Genomic DNA, 18,902 nt, shown 5'->3' with positions numbered 1-18,902 from the left:
CGCAGTTGTTACCGTGCTATTTCTGTAAAATTACCTTTCATAACCGTGTCTTGTGGCCTCCTGTCGTTACGAATTTTTCACATGTCAAGTGTCAACATTTTTCCGAACGGTGCCAGATTTAATATACGAAGAACGCGCTTCAAGGAGATACGCAAAAAGGTTTAGGTTATTTAACATTTCGGAGTCGAGTTAATCTTGTTAGGATCTAAAACAATTTGGAACTACGTTAGATCCCCGCGACTTTCGCCCGAGAAGTTGCATCAGCCAGAAGTTAGAAGAAGAGTATTACTTCTCTACGAGGTTACCAGTGTATATTTTAATCTTCTTCTATGTAATAAATCTTTAAAATCTAACGTATATCGAAATGTTGATAGGTATCCCTTTGAAGTCCCTATATGAGCAGGATTAAGACGTCAGTTCATTTTAGAGGAGAAACCCATCTTTCTTAACTAAATCCCCTTCATTTTTCTAATTTCTCCTTTCTCGTTTTTGTGAGAGATGACTCGTGCCGCAAGCTCGTGAAGCATCTTTTTTCTAAGACTGAAATTTAACGCTGTCAATTAATTTGATAAATCTGCTGTAAGTTCCTAAAGTTTCTTTGATATATCTTCCATAAGTTCCTAAAGTTTCTTTATATTTCAAACTTAATCCTTAATGGTTAACATGGCTGAAGTTTTATCCTGTTTGTATCTTATCTTAATATTATCATCCTGTAATAGTACAAAGAATTATAATAATTTCTTTACTTTTCACCTAATATTGAATAACCATAAGGTTGTTAATGTCAATACCGGTTAAGGAATATCGATCGTTGAATAAGATTAATTGAAAAAGAAAGATACCTACTAATACTAATTAAGTGACAAATATAATAAACAATTTTTGCAAATAGAATCCAAATACACATTTATTTTGTTCTTTAAATACCAGAACGAGTATATACTCTATTTTATATATTTTACATATTTTTGCATACCACGTTCTTCTGTAAGTTTTTACACATTTAAACTTCCCAAATATCAGCCGTCTCGTAATCATATACAATATTACTAATTGTAACATTTTTCTAACATTTATAGGATAATATTTATGAGCGCATGTTTTCAACACGACTTGTACGTTCTACCGGAAGTTACAAACGACGGACGATTACTCTCAGTTACTCTTGGTTTCCGTGTTTTTCTTCGACGATTATACTTCGTGTTTCGTCGCACGATTCTGTTTCTAACATACCGCAGATGGAGAATACGGCGATCTAGAATACCCTTAATGGCATTATGGTATTATACAAAATAGAATTGGGTGCTTGCGGGATTTCAGAAGCCGTAACAGTTAACGATGCCTTGGGCTACTTCGAGAGAGTCAGTTGTACAAAATTTGATGGTGTGTCCGGGTTGGCGAGAGCACACACGCTCGCGGATATATTTTTCTTCGGTCGTCCCATCATCGTGGTTCACAGTCAGTTCAAGCCATCGCGGACGAACGGATTGTCGTTCACCTGTTACCGTACTATGTTCTCACACGACTAAGCCTGCCATCGCGATCGTCAAAGGAGAAATTATCACTCCAATATGGTGGACGAGGAGAACAAAGACGAGATGGATCAAGAAGAAGATAAGGAAGGGTGAGAATATACGTTTCTGGAATCGCGAACGATCGCGCGTTGCCTTTCTCCAGAAAATTCTACGCGTGAGATTAGCTGCACGAGAATACCTTTCCTTCGCGACCAAAGAGTTGTTAGTCCTTCACCCGGCGAACCTTCAAATCTTTTAAATCTTCCGAACTTTTATAGAAAGTCGTTAAAGAATATTCGTCAGATTTATCGGATAATGCTCGAAAATAAGATTAGCCATAATGCGCGCCAAGTAGTTTTCTCTTGTTTACCTCCGTTTTCTTGATAAATCGCATCTTTTATTACGTTTATTTTTCTTTTTGTTTGCTCGTGTTTTAAAAAAATCGTTCAAAAGATCGATGTTTTCCAACAGACAACGATTATTGTTGGACGAGATGTATTCTTAGAGGCGATTATCCGATGGCGGTAATTAAGTTTCACCTGGCCAGTGTCTGAATCGAATCGAGGGGCGGAGTTTCAGCGACATATTATCTTCAGCGGCTAAATCATTTTTTATTCTTTTTCTTTATTCTTTTTTTTACAGTTCATTGTATATGTTTACAGACCCGATTCTCCATACTGTTTAATCGATTCCATTGCAAGGTATTCTCGGCCGAGCTTCGGGTTGTTCTCTCGCTGTTCCTTTCATTTACCGGCTTTTCTTCGGATCCTTCCATTTATCCTGTTACATTTTCTTAACGAACCTCTTCATCTTGCCAATGGAATTAAAACGTGACTCCTTCAAAAGCGTTTAGACGAACTTGAATACAAATTTCCTTAGGCAATATACCGGTGAAGTTCGCTTTTTCGCTCGTTACGCGTCAGCCAAAGGGACCGTTTCAAAACAAAAGTGGTTGATACGAACGTTTCTCGAAAATTTTCCAAGTTTTCGACTTTCAAAGGAAACGTAGTTTCTTCGTTTTGAGGAAGAATGCCTTTTGTGTAGAAAATATTCTGTAAAATCTGTTGGTTAAGATGAGATAATTAAATAGTCCATTGATTAACTTTAAAATAACTTTAAGATATTGGAAAAAATTTATAATACGGAAAAAAGAAAAATTGTACGATGAAAGAGACGAGATGATTTAAAAGAAGATGAGTTCCGTTTGTTCTTACAAGCTATCTAATGAATATACAAAATAACGACTTGGGAAATATTTATGCTTTTATCGCAAATATTCTTCACATTTACGCTGCCCTATATAAAGTTTTCTTTTTTTTTCTTTTTTTTTACAATTTGTTCTGAAGGACATTTGGTAAACTGTTATATCTTATTGGTAAAAAAAAAATAAAATAAAATAAAAATAAATATAGCATGTGGTGGCTACCCCCAGCGGGGTGCCATCTTCGTGTTTGCTAGGTTATATCTTTTATGAGGTCTATATAAAGTTTTTTTTTTTTATTTTATTTTGGTTTTTTACAATTTGTTCTTATGGACATTTGGTAAAGTGTTATATCTTATTGGTGAATAAAAAAAATAAAATAAAAGTAAATATAGCATGTGGGTGGCTACCCCCAGCGGGGTGCCAGCTTCGTTTTTTCTAAGTTATATCTTTTATGTCTATATAAAGAGTGACTATAATTTCAAATGTTCGTAAGTAGTCCATATATTTTACAATGTATAATAATTAAACATTTCCAATATTGTGTGTGAACGTTCGTTTCACTTTCTCTTACAGAGTGTATGAAGATTGAAAATTGATTTATTTATCAAATTTAAACAACACAGTTTGCTTTGAAGAAAGCCTAAAGTAAACAAGAAATGAATTGTAAGATAATCTCGAAAAAAATTCAAGTTAGATTTCATTTGCATTTTGCACGTCAAAGCAAAATGTACAGAAAGGTTTGCGAGACAATTTGACATACACTGGAAACTTTTCAAATCGTTGAGTCCTTCCCTAAGGTAATATCGCATTTGCATATCCAGTTGCACGCAGGAAACGTGAAACATGTTTTTATCCTGACCTATCTCTTGCAATATTAATTCCATCGATCTGTTTATAGAACCTTTCTTGCTTGTTGTGTTCGAAATATCTTTCGCGTAAATTATCGAAGAATAATTATTCTTGTAAATTTAAATATCAGGTCCCAAAAAGGAAAACAGGAATTAAGACCAGTATCTTAGCATTTATCTAAAAATAATTAACTTATCCAAAACGGGAATCCAAGAGGAGGGAACTAAAGTAATTTCAATAAACCAATAAAATCAATTAAATAATTCTCTGAACTGTGTAATATTCGTAGTAATAAAATTCTTCGTTTTTATTTATGAAAGCTATGTCTTTCTTTTTCTACGAATAAATTTCAATAGGTACTTTCACTCCTAATAAATCATTATTGCTGTAAACAACTGAATTCTGTAAAACTCGTCAAATTCATTGAAGAGATGATTCGGTTGATCGGCATCGGAACACCTTTGAGGTACTTTTATTTCACATTTATGACGACAATTCTGCTTCTCAATTGATGATGTGTGTTCTGCCATTTGCCTGCATTCGCGGTGATATCAGCAAGTCCTTGAACGCGTCAAATCGAGCTGACACAGTAAAATGCAAAAATTCCTGGTATATTGCTCGGGGCTGGTGGAAAGGTTGAGAGTCTGTGAAAATTTATTGTTCTCCAGTATAGAGTGATCCGCTTTGCGTTTACCTATGCCCTTTGATCGTTCCACATTTTTTATTTGTGCATTAAAAACTCGTTGTTTGCTATTAATTTTTTGTCCTTTTGTATCTTCATGTGAAAGGTTTACTCGTATTCCCTCTGTCCTGGTTGAATTCGACTCTTTGGGAACAGTTCGACAAACGTTCGAGAACGTACACGATAATTATACAACCGATAAACCTACAATCCTCTTATACTGTCTGTGCTTCAGTGAGTCACGAAGGTATCCGAACATTTATCGTGGAAAACTTTTATGAATATATTGCGTATGTTACGCGAAGTTCTTTGAAATGTTGTCGCTGTAATGAAATACGACTATCGTGATTATCGGACTGCGGATTTTTATCTAAATTCATATTACCTATTAAAAATGTAATTCGAAAAGTAGAATCTCGATAGAAGATCTTTTTACCTATTAAGTATTACGGAGGTATATAATAAAATATTTCATATGTTTTTTTCCGAGGAAATCAATCCGAAAATTTATATAGAAGTTAAAAGACATTTATTGTAAATATATATTTAGTAACATATTAATATGTACCATGAATAGTGGTGTTAAAATATAATATATAATCAGAGTTAAAGAAGCTCTCACTAAGTATCGTGGGTTATTAATATAGCGAATAATTGATCGTTTAAAATAATTGAGTTACTCCGAAACTTCTTTATTATAAACTTCTATCGAATAATTAAATGTTCGAACAAATACGAATACACGATGCTCCTAACACGAACAATTTTTCAAGGAAGGACTCGTGAAGTTATAAATGGGAAAAAGTTTAATTCTGCGGAAATAAATTCTTTTGAAATCTTAATTTTCCATATCGATTTTTTGGTCAAACTAATATCTCAATGACTCTCGTAAAGTGTATGTTTGCTATAAATAATTTGTAATTATTATCATGTATTACGTACGATGCTAATGAAATTACAAAATGGCTTGTATAACACACGCACGTAATATGTTGTTAAACAATTTGTGTATCTCGTTTGTTCTCATGCAAGAATATAATGAAAAAATAATAAGAGTAATAATATTAGTAAAATGTCTGATACACATTATTAATAATACCATCTGTGGCGTATTTGCTGGATATTACCAAGGTGTAGAGTTCAAATGGATTGTGTTGGTTACCTCATTGGTTATCCGCTGACCTTGTGTAGTTAATAATACATGTATTATAGTTAAAAGCACTCCAATACCGCGTTTATTAGTCATCATTTTGAGATATACGTACTTTTGCCGTTTACTCTCTGAGACACTACTATGTATGTTACGTCGCACGAGATGGTCCGTGCGACGTCCCTCTCGATCTGACCGCCAAGGCCTACCCCTCGTTACATTGATCCGAAATAAACCCAAGGAACCACCATAAACCAAATCCTTTTGGCTTAACTTCTATTCATATAAGTATTTCGGTTTATAATTGGTCCTTTGAACGGTCCTTGGGTTTGTTGCACGCTTTTGCTAATTACGGAGAAAGCGGATGTGCCCAGTGTAATAGCTTGTTTTTCCCAGGAACAAAGACACCTATGAGTCATAGCTGCAGGAGACTTTATCCACGTATTTTATTTATTAACATTGGCTATAACCAATGGGCATCGCGGATCGTTACCCTCACTTTTCTACCGAAAAGTGTGAACAACGAATCCGCGTTCTTAGTTCAAAAAGTAAAATAGTTCAAAAAATAAAAATATTTTATTTAAAATATCTCTTTCTTAGAATTTCAAGTTCCTAATAAATCCAAGCTATTTTACCTGGAATAGCTTTGAAGAACGCGCATAGATAAATTAGTATATACTTCTTTGATTTCTCAATTTGAAAGGGATTTGGTAAGGTTAGTGTATTTAAAATATCTCTTTCTTAGAATTTCAAGTTCCTAATAGATCCAAGCTATTTTACCTGGAATAGCTTTGAAGAACGCGCATAGATAAATTAGTATATACTTTTTCTTTGATTTCTCAATTTGGAAGGAATTTGGTAAGGTTAGTGTATACGTATATGACACTGAAGAACTACCATTTCCTTTTTAAAGCTGTAACTATAAATATTTCCTCTTGATAATCAATCCGTTATATATATCTTTTTCAATAGAAAATAGGAAATAGGCTTATCACCGGAAATAAATTTTGTTGGAACATATGTGTTTGAAAAACATTTTTGCATAATTATATAAAAGTTTTGGACAACATTTGTATTAATGTGACTACTGTTTCGATCTACGACCGTGTGTAAAAGATACTGTTTTGCATTTAGAATTGGACATACCACTAGAATCGTAAAATAGTCATTTTAGGAGTTTACGAGAAGGAACAGATACTGAAAAATGATTAATGTGTTTCGTCATTGGTTCTAGTCTTTCTATTTTTGGGAATTTTTTTATGAAAGTGATTTTAATGACCTTTGGTTATAAATATTATGCACGAAGCTGGTAAATATAACCGGTATAAATATATTGAAGAAATATGTCGGCAGTTCCGTTTAATTATTCGAAGGTCGACACGGTGATTATGTCGAATTGTGAGTTGGGTTAGGTTTCATCATACATGTACGTCACTGTTAGAGGAATTGACGCACCTGTTTTTTATTGTATTATGCTATCGTATGAATTAAGTCGGAACACGTATACGTATCTAGAGTACAGTAGAACTAGATCAGAGAACATTAAAATATTCCATTCGACTTGGATACTAAATAGGAATTATTTTTAATAATAAACTAGATGTAATGGCAAGAAAGTGAATAAGGCAAGTAACATACAAGGTAGATAATAAACAGGTACAAATAATAAACAATATGCAATATGTGCAATAAAATGGTTTAGTACATCACATTAATCTTTTATTAATGAATTCAATGAAACAGATTTATAAAACGCTCTTAAATCAAAATCAATTTACTTTTACTATTGCAATCTGTTGATTGCGAGCTCTTAATAAAAATCTACGAAACGATAACAGTAAAGTCCACGTTTAGGTACACGTAGAAATTAGGCATCATTTTGGTTCTGTTTGCAGCTCGTACTAAAAGTTCAATTTCATAATATTGTTTCGTTTCAAAGTTCGAAAGTGTTTAGGGCAAGTTCTCCATGTGTATTCATACCAAGCAATTTGAACGCGTGATCGTTAGTGACGTGATCTGCAGGCTTTGTCCTACCCTTCGTGGACACTTGAGAAACTCATATCGAGTATTTCTGCCAGAGATGTTTACAAAATCGAGATGTAGATTTACTGCTACACGGAGAGATCCTAAATCAAATCCTAACGCGTTTGTGTTTGATTACGTGTATTTGCTTAGTCTGGTTTCTGATCGACAACTAATTCTGATACATGAAACTAGCGATTAATTCATGATTGATTCAATAACTTGTTTTCTGAAGATGAAACTTATTTAAAACGTTATTGTTCGATCAAAATTACGTTTATGTAAAATTGATAGATCAGTAAATTTCTTGAATTTTGAACAATTTTCTCTCTCCTGTCTTTTCTTCTTCTCATTAGCTACAGTAAGATTTCGAATTTGCTTCAATGTGATCATGATAGTCGTACACCGTACAAAATCTTATATATAATATACAGACATAGTATGCCCAAAAGAAGCTTCTATAAGAGATCAAATAATTTTGTCATTGTGTATTATTTTTCTCAGAAATTTCAAAATATGTATTTTCCAATTTTCTGTTTCGTTTCATGTTCATAAATAATACATCTAAGTCAATATATACAATGAATTACATAGGACACGTGAGTTCCTTTGCACGATAATTTACCAATGCATATTTAAAATAAAATAAAATAATTTAATAATATTAATGAATCTAGAAGCTACATACAAGTTGCAGATTATAAACTTGCCTTTCATAATTTTACAATTTTACATCGAGTAACGCGATCAGATGACTCGTAGTCTGTCAAATTCGTTTCCAAAATTTCACTGTATTTATCATCAAAATCGCCACGATTATCGATACTCGTGTCATCATATAGTTTCATTAATAACGTTTAGTTTACATTACGTTACATTACGAAGGCGTAAACAATGTAACTACGCATTATACCTAACCAATACATTCATATACTTCTTACGATAAATTTTTGAAATATGAATTACGATCACATCGTAAAGTGTACAGAATACGAACGTTCTCAAAGTATCGACGTAATTGTTGCAACGTGACACATGCTTTGTATATTTTGAAACCAGTTTCACCTGTGCCCTTCGGCGGCAACAAAGCCAGACGTTAGGTAGGTTGTTTCACGTAGGACGGTCAAAAGGAGATTGCGTGACTGACGAATCACTCGATTCCCTACCGGTCTCTCTTGTTTATATAGTGTTGCTTCGATGGAGAGGGAGAACCGGTGAGAGACAACAGACGTGAAAGAAAGACGAAGACACGTTTATTACAGTGTTCCTCCTGAAGGCTCGAAGCGCAGTACGTGTCGTGGTATCGATTCGTGGACCATGCAATTCATTTTTATAATCGATCGATCATCGAATTTGTGATTTTATGAGTGAATAGTCCGCTTTCTAAACAGTGTACCATCGATATTGGTTCGAGAGTGAGAAAAACGAATCGAATTCGTGAAACGTGCAGATCCTTTGAGTTACCGGAATTCGTTTGCAAAGAAGAAATATCTCAACGTTGCAATTGGACGCCAGTCGTTGAAACATATTTATTTTAGACCAAAATTTTTCGACTCCCGAAGGTACTTACATAGAAAAATATCGATATTATTCCGTAATGCTTGATCGACTTCGTCGCTTTCGACTTTAAGTTGGAACTCGATTGAATTTCGATACCTCGTGTTATCGCGATTAGTATCGGTTAACCTATTAGTCGGACGCTTTAGAATCTCGATTTCCAACCTGTGGATCGTGACTCCATATTTGAGAACTGTTTTTAGGTAAAATTTACTAATTATTCTTGTAGTTGAAATGTAGTTTATAAATAGACATTGCACTTCTCGGTATTTATTTATTTTAACGTTGCAATATTCGAGTACAGTGGTTTTAATGTTGATTTTTAACGAATGAAATGAAACGAATTAAGCTTGTTCGAATCTACATAATCTAAAACAAAGAACATATTTTGTTAGGTATTATCGAAATATAGATAGCGTTTAAGTTGTATTATATTTGATTCTAGTATTAGATGTACAGTGATTCGCGTTAATATTCGGCTATCTAGAATATTTTTGCAAAATGAAATTTGAGTATTATTTAAAAAAAACAAAATATATAAAATGTGTCTCCTGTTACCAACCAACTTTCAAAAGTTGAAAAGCAGATATAGTCGGAAATACAGCGGCGGAGAACAAGTGAGAACGGGAGAGTTAAAATCTATCATGGTGTATATTTTATATATTGAAAGGGGGCAGAGTTATTTGATTATTATAAAAGGGGTTCGTGACTCGAAAAATATTGGGAAACACTGCTTTAGAATGTTACCAGGCTTCCTAAGAGATTTGTTTTTCTCTACAAAGTATGACGTACGCTGCGTTGTATTCTGCGTTCTATCGAATTTCCTCCGGTTTAGTAAAACGTAGTGGATCGTGAAAAATTTCTTGTTCCATGGACTAAAATTTTCATGATACTTGTGAAACACGCATTCCCTAGATGGAATTGTACCGAGTATTCGAGGTAAAATTCACCGACAAAATTAAAACTTCAAGTGAAATTAAAAGGAATGAGAATATTCGCGGTACAAATGATTTAACCTTGATTAAACTAAAAGCGTAGTTTATGCGAAGAAATTATAATATCAAAAAATAAATAGGAAAAAACATTAGTTTCCTCCGGTTCTACGCGAACGCAGTCGCGAACAGCAGTTAGTGAAAAGATAAATTCATATGAATAATTGTTGCTTGATTAATAGCCACTCTCAGTATACCTCAATGAGCTTTGCAGTCTAGGTGTTAGTCTATTCTAAGAACTTTCGCAATTTTTTGTAATCGAATAAATTAATTTTATAGTACACGCGTAACAATATGCTTCGATATTAAGATTTTCAAGATCTACTTAAACTTTCATTTTCGCTTAATCATATTCATCGTACATACATATACGTCCTATTTGTTATTAAAAGTTACGTACGAGGATACATAAAAATAAAAGATCATTTTCTACATATATTTGAATTCGATTTGCGTTTAGTCGCATACATAACTTCTGTTCATAAACAAAAAGAATACACAAGATTACATGCGAAGAAAAATCTCGTGTCATTTTCCAGACATATTTGAATTCAATGTTTCTAATCTCGAACTTATTAGCATTTGACTCTTCGTTTTTGCGGTGCATACTATCAACGTCTACACGTTGTATGTTTACAATCCTCGTTCTATAATCATTGCGAAGTGGAGCAAGTTACACATGTGTGTGTATATATATAAAGCGTAAATGTTGAAATATATGTATATATTACATGAGTTTACTTTTTTTTCTCCAAAGAACAAGAATGTTTTATCCGATACCTTGAAACGTGCTAAAATGTCCAGAGTTTAGTTAGCCTAGTCGGAAAATGGTTAGACTAATCGAGTAATTTCTCATCCGAAAGATTTTTAGATTTCGATTTTAATGATAATCGAACGATGTAGGACGATATGAAATTATCGATTTGCTAATGGAAGGCTGATATTAACTATAACGTCGTTGAATATTGTAACGTGCTAATACACATTCCCTATTGCATAATTTTACGTAGAACATTGCGCAATCTGTTAATTTAGCCGTAACGAATAAGAGTTTATGAATATTACCTTCAATTTGTATTTGTCACAGTTCTCGATGTTTTCTTCATCCGATTTCCTTTTTTTTTTTGTGCTCAAACCGGTTTGTAATTTCAGTTTCGAAAGAACATTATAAACGGCGATCTATATTCCATGCATCTTTTTTACATCTATATACAAGTCTGTGTTCGTTAATAACAGACGAAGTTGGTGATTGAATTCTCTGTATGCATTAAATAGCATGACGCAAAGGTATGCTCTAATTGCAATTCGATATACTAATCGTACACACAATGTGTTCGTAGCTTTTTTCCATCAAACCGCGGAAGGATAACTGACATACGTAAGTGATGGAAAAGAAAGACAAAGAAACAAGAAATTGGTCTCTCATATAACAAATTCTAAAATTAATTTGTCTTATAGTATCGATTAATGATCTTTGTATATATTGCAAAGTTTTTATAGGATTTCTTAACTCTTGTCCTGTAAGCTTTTTGTTTTAATAATTATGTAATTATGTTTGTATGTATGTATATGAATAAATTGCTTCTGCTCGATATGTCCATTGTTGAAAAAAATTATCTGACGGAATTATACGACAGAATTATTTTATATTTTTATTATAATTTTTAAATGTAACATTAAGATTGGAAAATGCTAGATAAGATATTTCAATTAAGCTTACTGAAGATACCGTATCTGTGTTTCAGCTAGACGATATTTGAAAATGAATTAAACTAAAAAGAAATTAAAATGAATAAAGTGATAAACATATTTTTAAAAGGACACTGAGTAGTCTATTTGAATTGCCTACATACGAGGTACAAGTCAAGAGTCAAGAGTGCCTTCTTTGCAATATAAAGTTTAGCAATTCATATTTCATCGATGAAAGAACGTCACGTTTCAATTAGATAACGACATTCAATTATCGTTTGTTTTTATCAGGTTCGATTTTATCGGGCTGATGTAGTCAATTACATAATGACCAATCTTGTTTTGCACTTTTAATAAGCAGATCATAAATATCATACTGATACGTTAATTAACTATACCTACGTTCAATTCGAGTCGAACAACAAGTAGAATTTGCAAAGTTTCTTTATTATATTCTTATACTACTCATATATTTTCTATATTTTTATCGTGATCAGTTAACGTTAATTTCCGACAATACATATTGCTCCCGCGAAAAGTATTTACACACGTTGTTATTTTTTAACGTAACATTTTTTACATTCTTATTTTTCGATGAAGCATTTTTTTATCAAGTTTTGTAATACATTTCATTTTCATACTATCGATTTTTTCTCGTAATATGAAAGTATCGCTAAACGATATTTACTGTGTAATTTACTGTAGAGATTTCAGGGGAGAAACGTGATAAATACATTTTTCTTCATTTTCTGATTTTAACGTCACCTTATGGTTAAGCAGAGATGACATAATTGAGAACGAAAATCAGATAGATTTTATGATATACATATGCAAATCTCTTAAAAATAGTTGTTAAGTTGACAAAATTCTGTAGATAGAGAGACAATTTTGGTAACATTTTTATTATTGATCGACAATATACTTTCAAACTGCTTCTATGTAAAAAATAGGAAATGTGATTTATCGCGTTCTATTTCTGTAGCCTCCATATATCTGAAGCTAATTAATTAATATGTAAATATCATAGTAAATACGACAGTGTTCTAGTACTTTTTATAGCTGCTGTACTTTGTATATTTCACGTTATATGGGGCATTCAAAATTGAAAATTTATAACAGGAACTGTAATTCTGCTGAAACATCTGAAGTGACTTGTTTAACGGTGATTCGTATGTACAGATTTAAAACTGTGTATTTTATGGCGTCGCGGTGACATAATACCTGAGTAAGAACGCGAATAACGCCGATACAACAGTCAGTGAAGCTGCGCCACTGAAGGAGATCGAAAAGGAAAGTGCATGAGTGCATCTGTAATTGTTGCCTATTGTGTGATCTAGCAGTGGCTCATTTCCATAAAATCACGGAAAAATGTTCATCGATTGTATATCTTGGCTCGGTTGCCTGAAATGTAATTCGGGCTCGTCGGAAACTCCAAAGGTCTATGGGTTGAGCTTCAAGTGAGTGTTTTTCTTTTTTAAATTATTTAACATTTTATAACGTTTTGCAACGTGAATATTTCATTACGTCTATTTATGGCTATTCATTGTCACTGTTTTCATTGTCTTGATATCCAAAGCCACGGCTTATAAATATTATTCACTTTTCTTCAACGTTATTTATGCCATTGTATTTAGATTTTATAGAATTCTTGAACACACATATACACACATATATATAACTATTAAATGAAATATAAAATTTCATAGAGCGATCGTTTTATAAAAATTATTGGATTTCAGATTTTCAATAAAAATAAAATGCTTTAAATAATTATAATTTTATTTTGCTGTAATAGACGCAATAAAAATTGCAGTTATACAAGCTCAAATAAAGTTGTATATTGTATGTAATGTGTAAAATTAAATATCATATGTATGTTAATATCGTTAAGTTAACATCGTATATTAATTTGTATAATTATCTTCTATGAACAACGATTGTCGATTACTTAAGTTAAGAGATAATTGAATATTAAAATCCTCCACATGTCATTTTTCCACGTAATGTAATTATGTATTAATGACATTTTTTGAGAACGAAAATAACTAGTGGAACGTTGTTTCACTCGGAGACAATTTTGCGTTATGGATTTGAAGGCGAAAGACAACGCTTAGAATAATCCTACATGCGACTGTTTCATTGATTTATTTAAGACTGTAAAGGGAATGTCTTACTTGAAACTTTGGAATTTACATTGACATTAGCAGCAGACAAGTACATTGCGAGTAAACTAGAATAAATTTGCATAAATTTTCAAGTCAATTTGCGAAGCACGCTGTTAACAATTTCATTTGAATATCATGAAGCTTAGTGAAAATTTGACGTAAAAGTTTCAACCGTAGTTTCTCCTTCCAAGGTGCGAAAATTAATTCTGTGCTTGGAAAGTGCTTAGAAGCAAGAATTACGTAACTGATATCTACTTCTAAACATCTCTGTCGTACAGTTCAGTAACTTTTGAATCTGAAAATTTCTTTCAACTTATTCGAAAGCACTTTGTATTTCTTACGTATTGATGCGAGTATTTCCATTTATTTTAATTCACAGGAAAACCGATTGTTTGTCGAAGACAATAGTCTTCCCACGCCACAAAATTAACCTGAATCAAAAGGATACTACAGAATCTTCGCAGATTTATCTCGTTCTTTCTCTTTATGACTACTATCCTTAGAAGGAAATTTATAATAATATTATCAGCGAATAATACGTTAATTAGCCTTTCCACGAACAATATTCAGTTCATATTATACAGTTTAATCCGTAGAAAGATGAAATTTAAATCCGTAAGGGAAAGTGACTCGAATCTTATGCGTAGGTATTTACTATATCGTTGCAAATAGGATATTGGAGGACTTCCAACACTATTTTAAACAAAAGATGAGCATAGATTAGCAGTTAATTTAAATAAACCACGCTACAGGCGTACGACGCTGAAGTGTTCCAATAGACACATTTCATACGCTACAACGCGTAATACAACGATCTTATCTATGGCATGACATCGAGACTTAATGTGCTCGAATTTATAATTAGAATTTCGATGACAATATTTAGCCACAACTCGACCATAAAATATATCGAAATCGGTGAAATACGCGAGATACGTTTGAGTTTCTTAGAAGCCAAAACTAAACGTCGCATCGACAACTAGATTTTGTGGCAAGCATTTGGCTCGATTTGAAACATCATAGTATCTTCATACGGTCTCGAGAATCTTAGTTAGAATTTAACGCCTTCACATATAAATAACCCAACGTTAAAAAGATTCCCTCGTATAATTCGAAAAAACTGCTTTCGAAATCTTATCATTTTACTCTACTTTCCAATTTATCAAACAGATCAGTATTTCACGTTATCACATATTGTTTCTAATTTAGAGCCTATGCTATAAATTTGCTATAAATCGACCTTTCAAAGGTACAATTCTGAAGATCCAAAAGCAGTTCTGATCAATGAAACACCGCTGCCGAGTTGCTCTATCTTTCTCGCTTCCAATATTGCGTGACGTAACGATGAAATTTAACGCGTTCGAATTTGTAACAAGCTGCTCGAAAATACGGTTTCTCGTTGTGACGATGCAGTAGATCGTGTGTCGACGAAACAGCGTTTTAAGTTGGCGTTATTTTCCTTGGTCCGAGAGTCGTTATGATGTAACGCTTAGATTTAACATACCCTAATTTATAACAAATGGAATTATGTAAAAGCTATGATAATTCGAAGGTCAGCTCGTTTCGATTGCCGAAACTTTTACACAGTGAAATTAGGTCAGAGTCCCCTTTTTTTTCTTTGAAAACAAGTCGCTCGTAATCGTGCTAGTACTTCTATTTAAGATACGCTCAATGTACATACCTCTTGGCAGTGGTGTGGTGTCCAACTGTGCAAAGAATGTAGTAACTAATAACTGGTTAGTATAACTTGTTATTACAGTGATAACTATCTAATTACCATAATAACTGGCTTTTTGTATCTTCGAATTGTTACGTACAGACTGAGAATGTTTACGTAAAATTTATATTCTTATAAACGCACACAATATGTTTTATATATTACGTATATTCTATATGTTTTTGCACGTTTAAATTTTCTTGAATGAATATGCAAATATTGAAGGTATAATTATAAACGTTTTACATCTTAATCGAATGCAAAAATGCAATAGAGTTATGTATGGTATTTTTATTCTTTAATGATGTACTTACTGACATTAGGCGGAACACGGTCAATGTTATAAGTATGAAAGTTTATGTCAGTTTGCTACAAAGTGGTTGTTTAATAGATACTGCATTTATCCAGAGTTAAGCAGTGCAGATCACGGATTTACGTATTTCAACGATAGTTCGCGTGTGAATTAAATGTTTAACTTAGAACGTTTACTTTGTTTTGGAAAATGTCAATCTGATTGTAATTATAAATGGCACATGTTTCGTCTGAACTTTTTACAAATTTCTAGCTGTTCAAATACAGCGAATTAAAATTAATTATCTGTCGAACGTTTGTGAAATCTTCTTTGAAATACATATTTCTTAAAGAAGCACGTTCTAAAGTTCGAAGTTATATACATTTTGTGTTAAATGTATTGAAATTATTGTTATATAATTCATAAGAATACTTCCAATGTATAATATGATACTAATTAGTAGCACACAACTTGTTTCATCATCATAATTTGTACTTGAAAAGTGTTTCATGGTTAATTTATATAATTCACAGCTAAAACGATACTTCACTTGAATAAGGTTGCGTTACACGAAGGATCATAGTTTGCGTTGCTTGAAACTGAAGTAGTTACTGCTATAATGCAGAATTCTAACATTTCCTTTCCATATATGCGATCTTTTTAGATGCTAATTATAGTAGAACGTCGTGCAAAGAATTGAATATGTATGTACTTCGAAAGATTTATTTTCATTAAAATCATACGTATTTAAGTTGCAAATTATCGAAGAACTTCTAAATACAGATGTTAGAGTAGGAGAATATCAGATAATAAAACATCATTTTTTTCTAAAGATTTGATATTATTGAGAAAATATCTTTCAAAAAGATGGTTTGTTCAAACTTGAAGCAAGGCCACTGAAATTGTCTATAGGTTGTTAAGTACGAAGAGAATTACTTTCATGTCAAAATAATCCGAAGGAATCTGATAAATAATTATTAATACGTATTAAGTAAATATTTATTACCAATTTACTACTAACTAAATATTTATCACATCGTTCAGTATTTTTTCGTTATCCATATAAACTTAAGCGTCGAATATCGTTAATCGCGTGAGATAACAGAAACGATATAAATTTATATTTTTAGTAGCTTGCACCATTTGTTTTTCCGATTCATAATTCATTTCTAAATTGTGTATATATATTATATATATAAATTATAATTATAATTATATTCGTCAATTATGCATATATATATATAATTGTAATTATAATTTGTAGAAATTTATAAAGCACTTGATCGAAGATTTCTTTCGTGATTTATTTTCCTCTTTCTTGCGATGTGTCATTGTAATATTATCGCGCGTCTCGCTGCCTTACGTACAATTTGATAAAGTTGTTATAAAAATACGTAATTAACAAGGTAACTCTGTTACGAATATTCGCGAGCACCGCATTAACGCACAATTAACCCAATAATAAATGTTAGGTTTAAAATTGCACGTCGTATAAAATTGGCAAGCCTGTGTGGAAAATTCGTTTTTAACTACTTGTGTAATTCGATTCCACCGAGTCCATAAATTCCGTTGTCGGAAATAAGCGTGTACACCCACTTAATCTTCGTTCGATACGCTTCGAAACGAACAGTTCTACTATACGTAATCCACGCAGCTCGACGCGAGAGATCACGCGAAGTGTTACCGAGCGGAATAAACAAATTAACGACAACGAGGTCTAGAATTTCCTCGATCAACAAGAATCTTCGATGTAAAGTGTTTTTGATTCTGCGTGTTTTTCAGAGTTCCTTTGCTTTCGTTTAACTTTGTGCGAGGATTTCGAAATGGCATGATTTGTTCCGAAGCCATTGGACACCGAATTAATGCTAGCAGAATTAATTCTAGAAACCACAAGATTTAATAAATATAACGTTAGATCGAGAAAGATACGTGGGAAAGATTCATAAGTTTTCAACAGATTAAAATGAAGTATGGAGACACAAGAATAAAACGGGGAAAAGCCGAGAAACTCAATTTGTCTGACACAGGTACGGATAGATATAATTAGCTCTTTGTTCATTTTCTTCATCATCATTATCATGTAGCGAGAGAGAAAGACGTTACGCTTACGTACATACTCATTGTTTGTTAATTATTTGTTTTAACGACGAATTGTCTTTGATCAACAATTAGGGAGTGACCCTTTACATTTTTCAGTAACTTACGAGTTACAAAAAAGAAGTTTTAACGAGTGATGTTGAATGAAAGTTTCATACTATCGAAAGATTTAGATTGAACGATGTTCGCAAAGAACTTGCCTTGCTTCAAAGAGAAATAAAAGGAGGAGACTTAGGTTAGATCTTGATGAAGGTGATGGTAGTTTCGTTATAATACGCGTAATACCGAGCAGGACAGTACGTATTACGAAATGAGAAGACACTTTCATATTATCTGTCGACGTTGATCGACAAGCGAAGCATTTTACTTTTTCTGCACGTAGAGAAAAAGAAATGTTGAATTAGCTTCGTGTTATATTTTTTGAATCAGATTTAAATGAGATTTAGGCGGTTTTTACAAGCCAGGTGATAGTTGATCTGCAATAAATTTCGGTTATTGAGAAAGATAAAAATTGGCAATGATATCAGAACACCTCGATCGAAGTGGTCATATTTTTCAATGTTATTTTATCGCAGACAGAATATCTCTGCGTCGAAGTTTCATCGTTGCAAATGTTCATTGTGTAATGGAATGACCGATACAAATGGGCTTTTCGACATTTTTGCTTCTATTAAAGCAAAATTTTTGCATATAACATTGATATTGAAAAGATTTCATCGTAAAGGTTGGAATATCACGGACTGCTGTTATCAAGAGCAAATAGAAATGGAATGAGTGATAGAAGCGAGTTGAGGTTTCACCCCGCGCCAGAAGAAATTAGATATGCAAATTAAAATTATTTATATGCAAGATATTTTGATTTTAGGAAGGTGTTTGAAAATTCGTTGAATATTCACGTACAATTAACTTTTCATTTATGGGTCACGGGATATAACATAATAACACGATGTAATAAAAACCAATGGTACACAA

At 32.6% G+C, this 18,902-nt stretch overlaps 1 protein-coding gene across 1 annotated transcript in view; it reads left to right on the top strand.

Moving 5' to 3' along the window:
• Positions 1 to 8,494: 8,494 nt before the first annotated feature.
• LOC132915527 (eye-specific diacylglycerol kinase) overlaps positions 8,495 to 18,902 on the top strand; it is a 96,949-nt gene continuing 86,541 nt past the window's right edge. Inside the window, exons 1-2 of the mRNA XM_060975411.1 lie at positions 8,495 to 8,983; positions 12,779 to 13,116. Coding sequence (XP_060831394.1) covers positions 13,028 to 13,116 — 89 coding nt within the window. The 5' untranslated portion in view covers positions 8,495 to 8,983; positions 12,779 to 13,027. The remainder of the gene's footprint in view (positions 8,984 to 12,778; positions 13,117 to 18,902) is intronic.

Source organism: Bombus pascuorum, chromosome 1 (assembly GCF_905332965.1).
Source record: "Bombus pascuorum chromosome 1, iyBomPasc1.1, whole genome shotgun sequence".
Classification (NCBI taxonomy): Eukaryota; Metazoa; Arthropoda; class Insecta; order Hymenoptera; family Apidae; genus Bombus; species Bombus pascuorum.
Note: the sequence above shows the minus strand (reverse complement) of the source record. Positions and strands in the feature narration are given on the sequence as shown.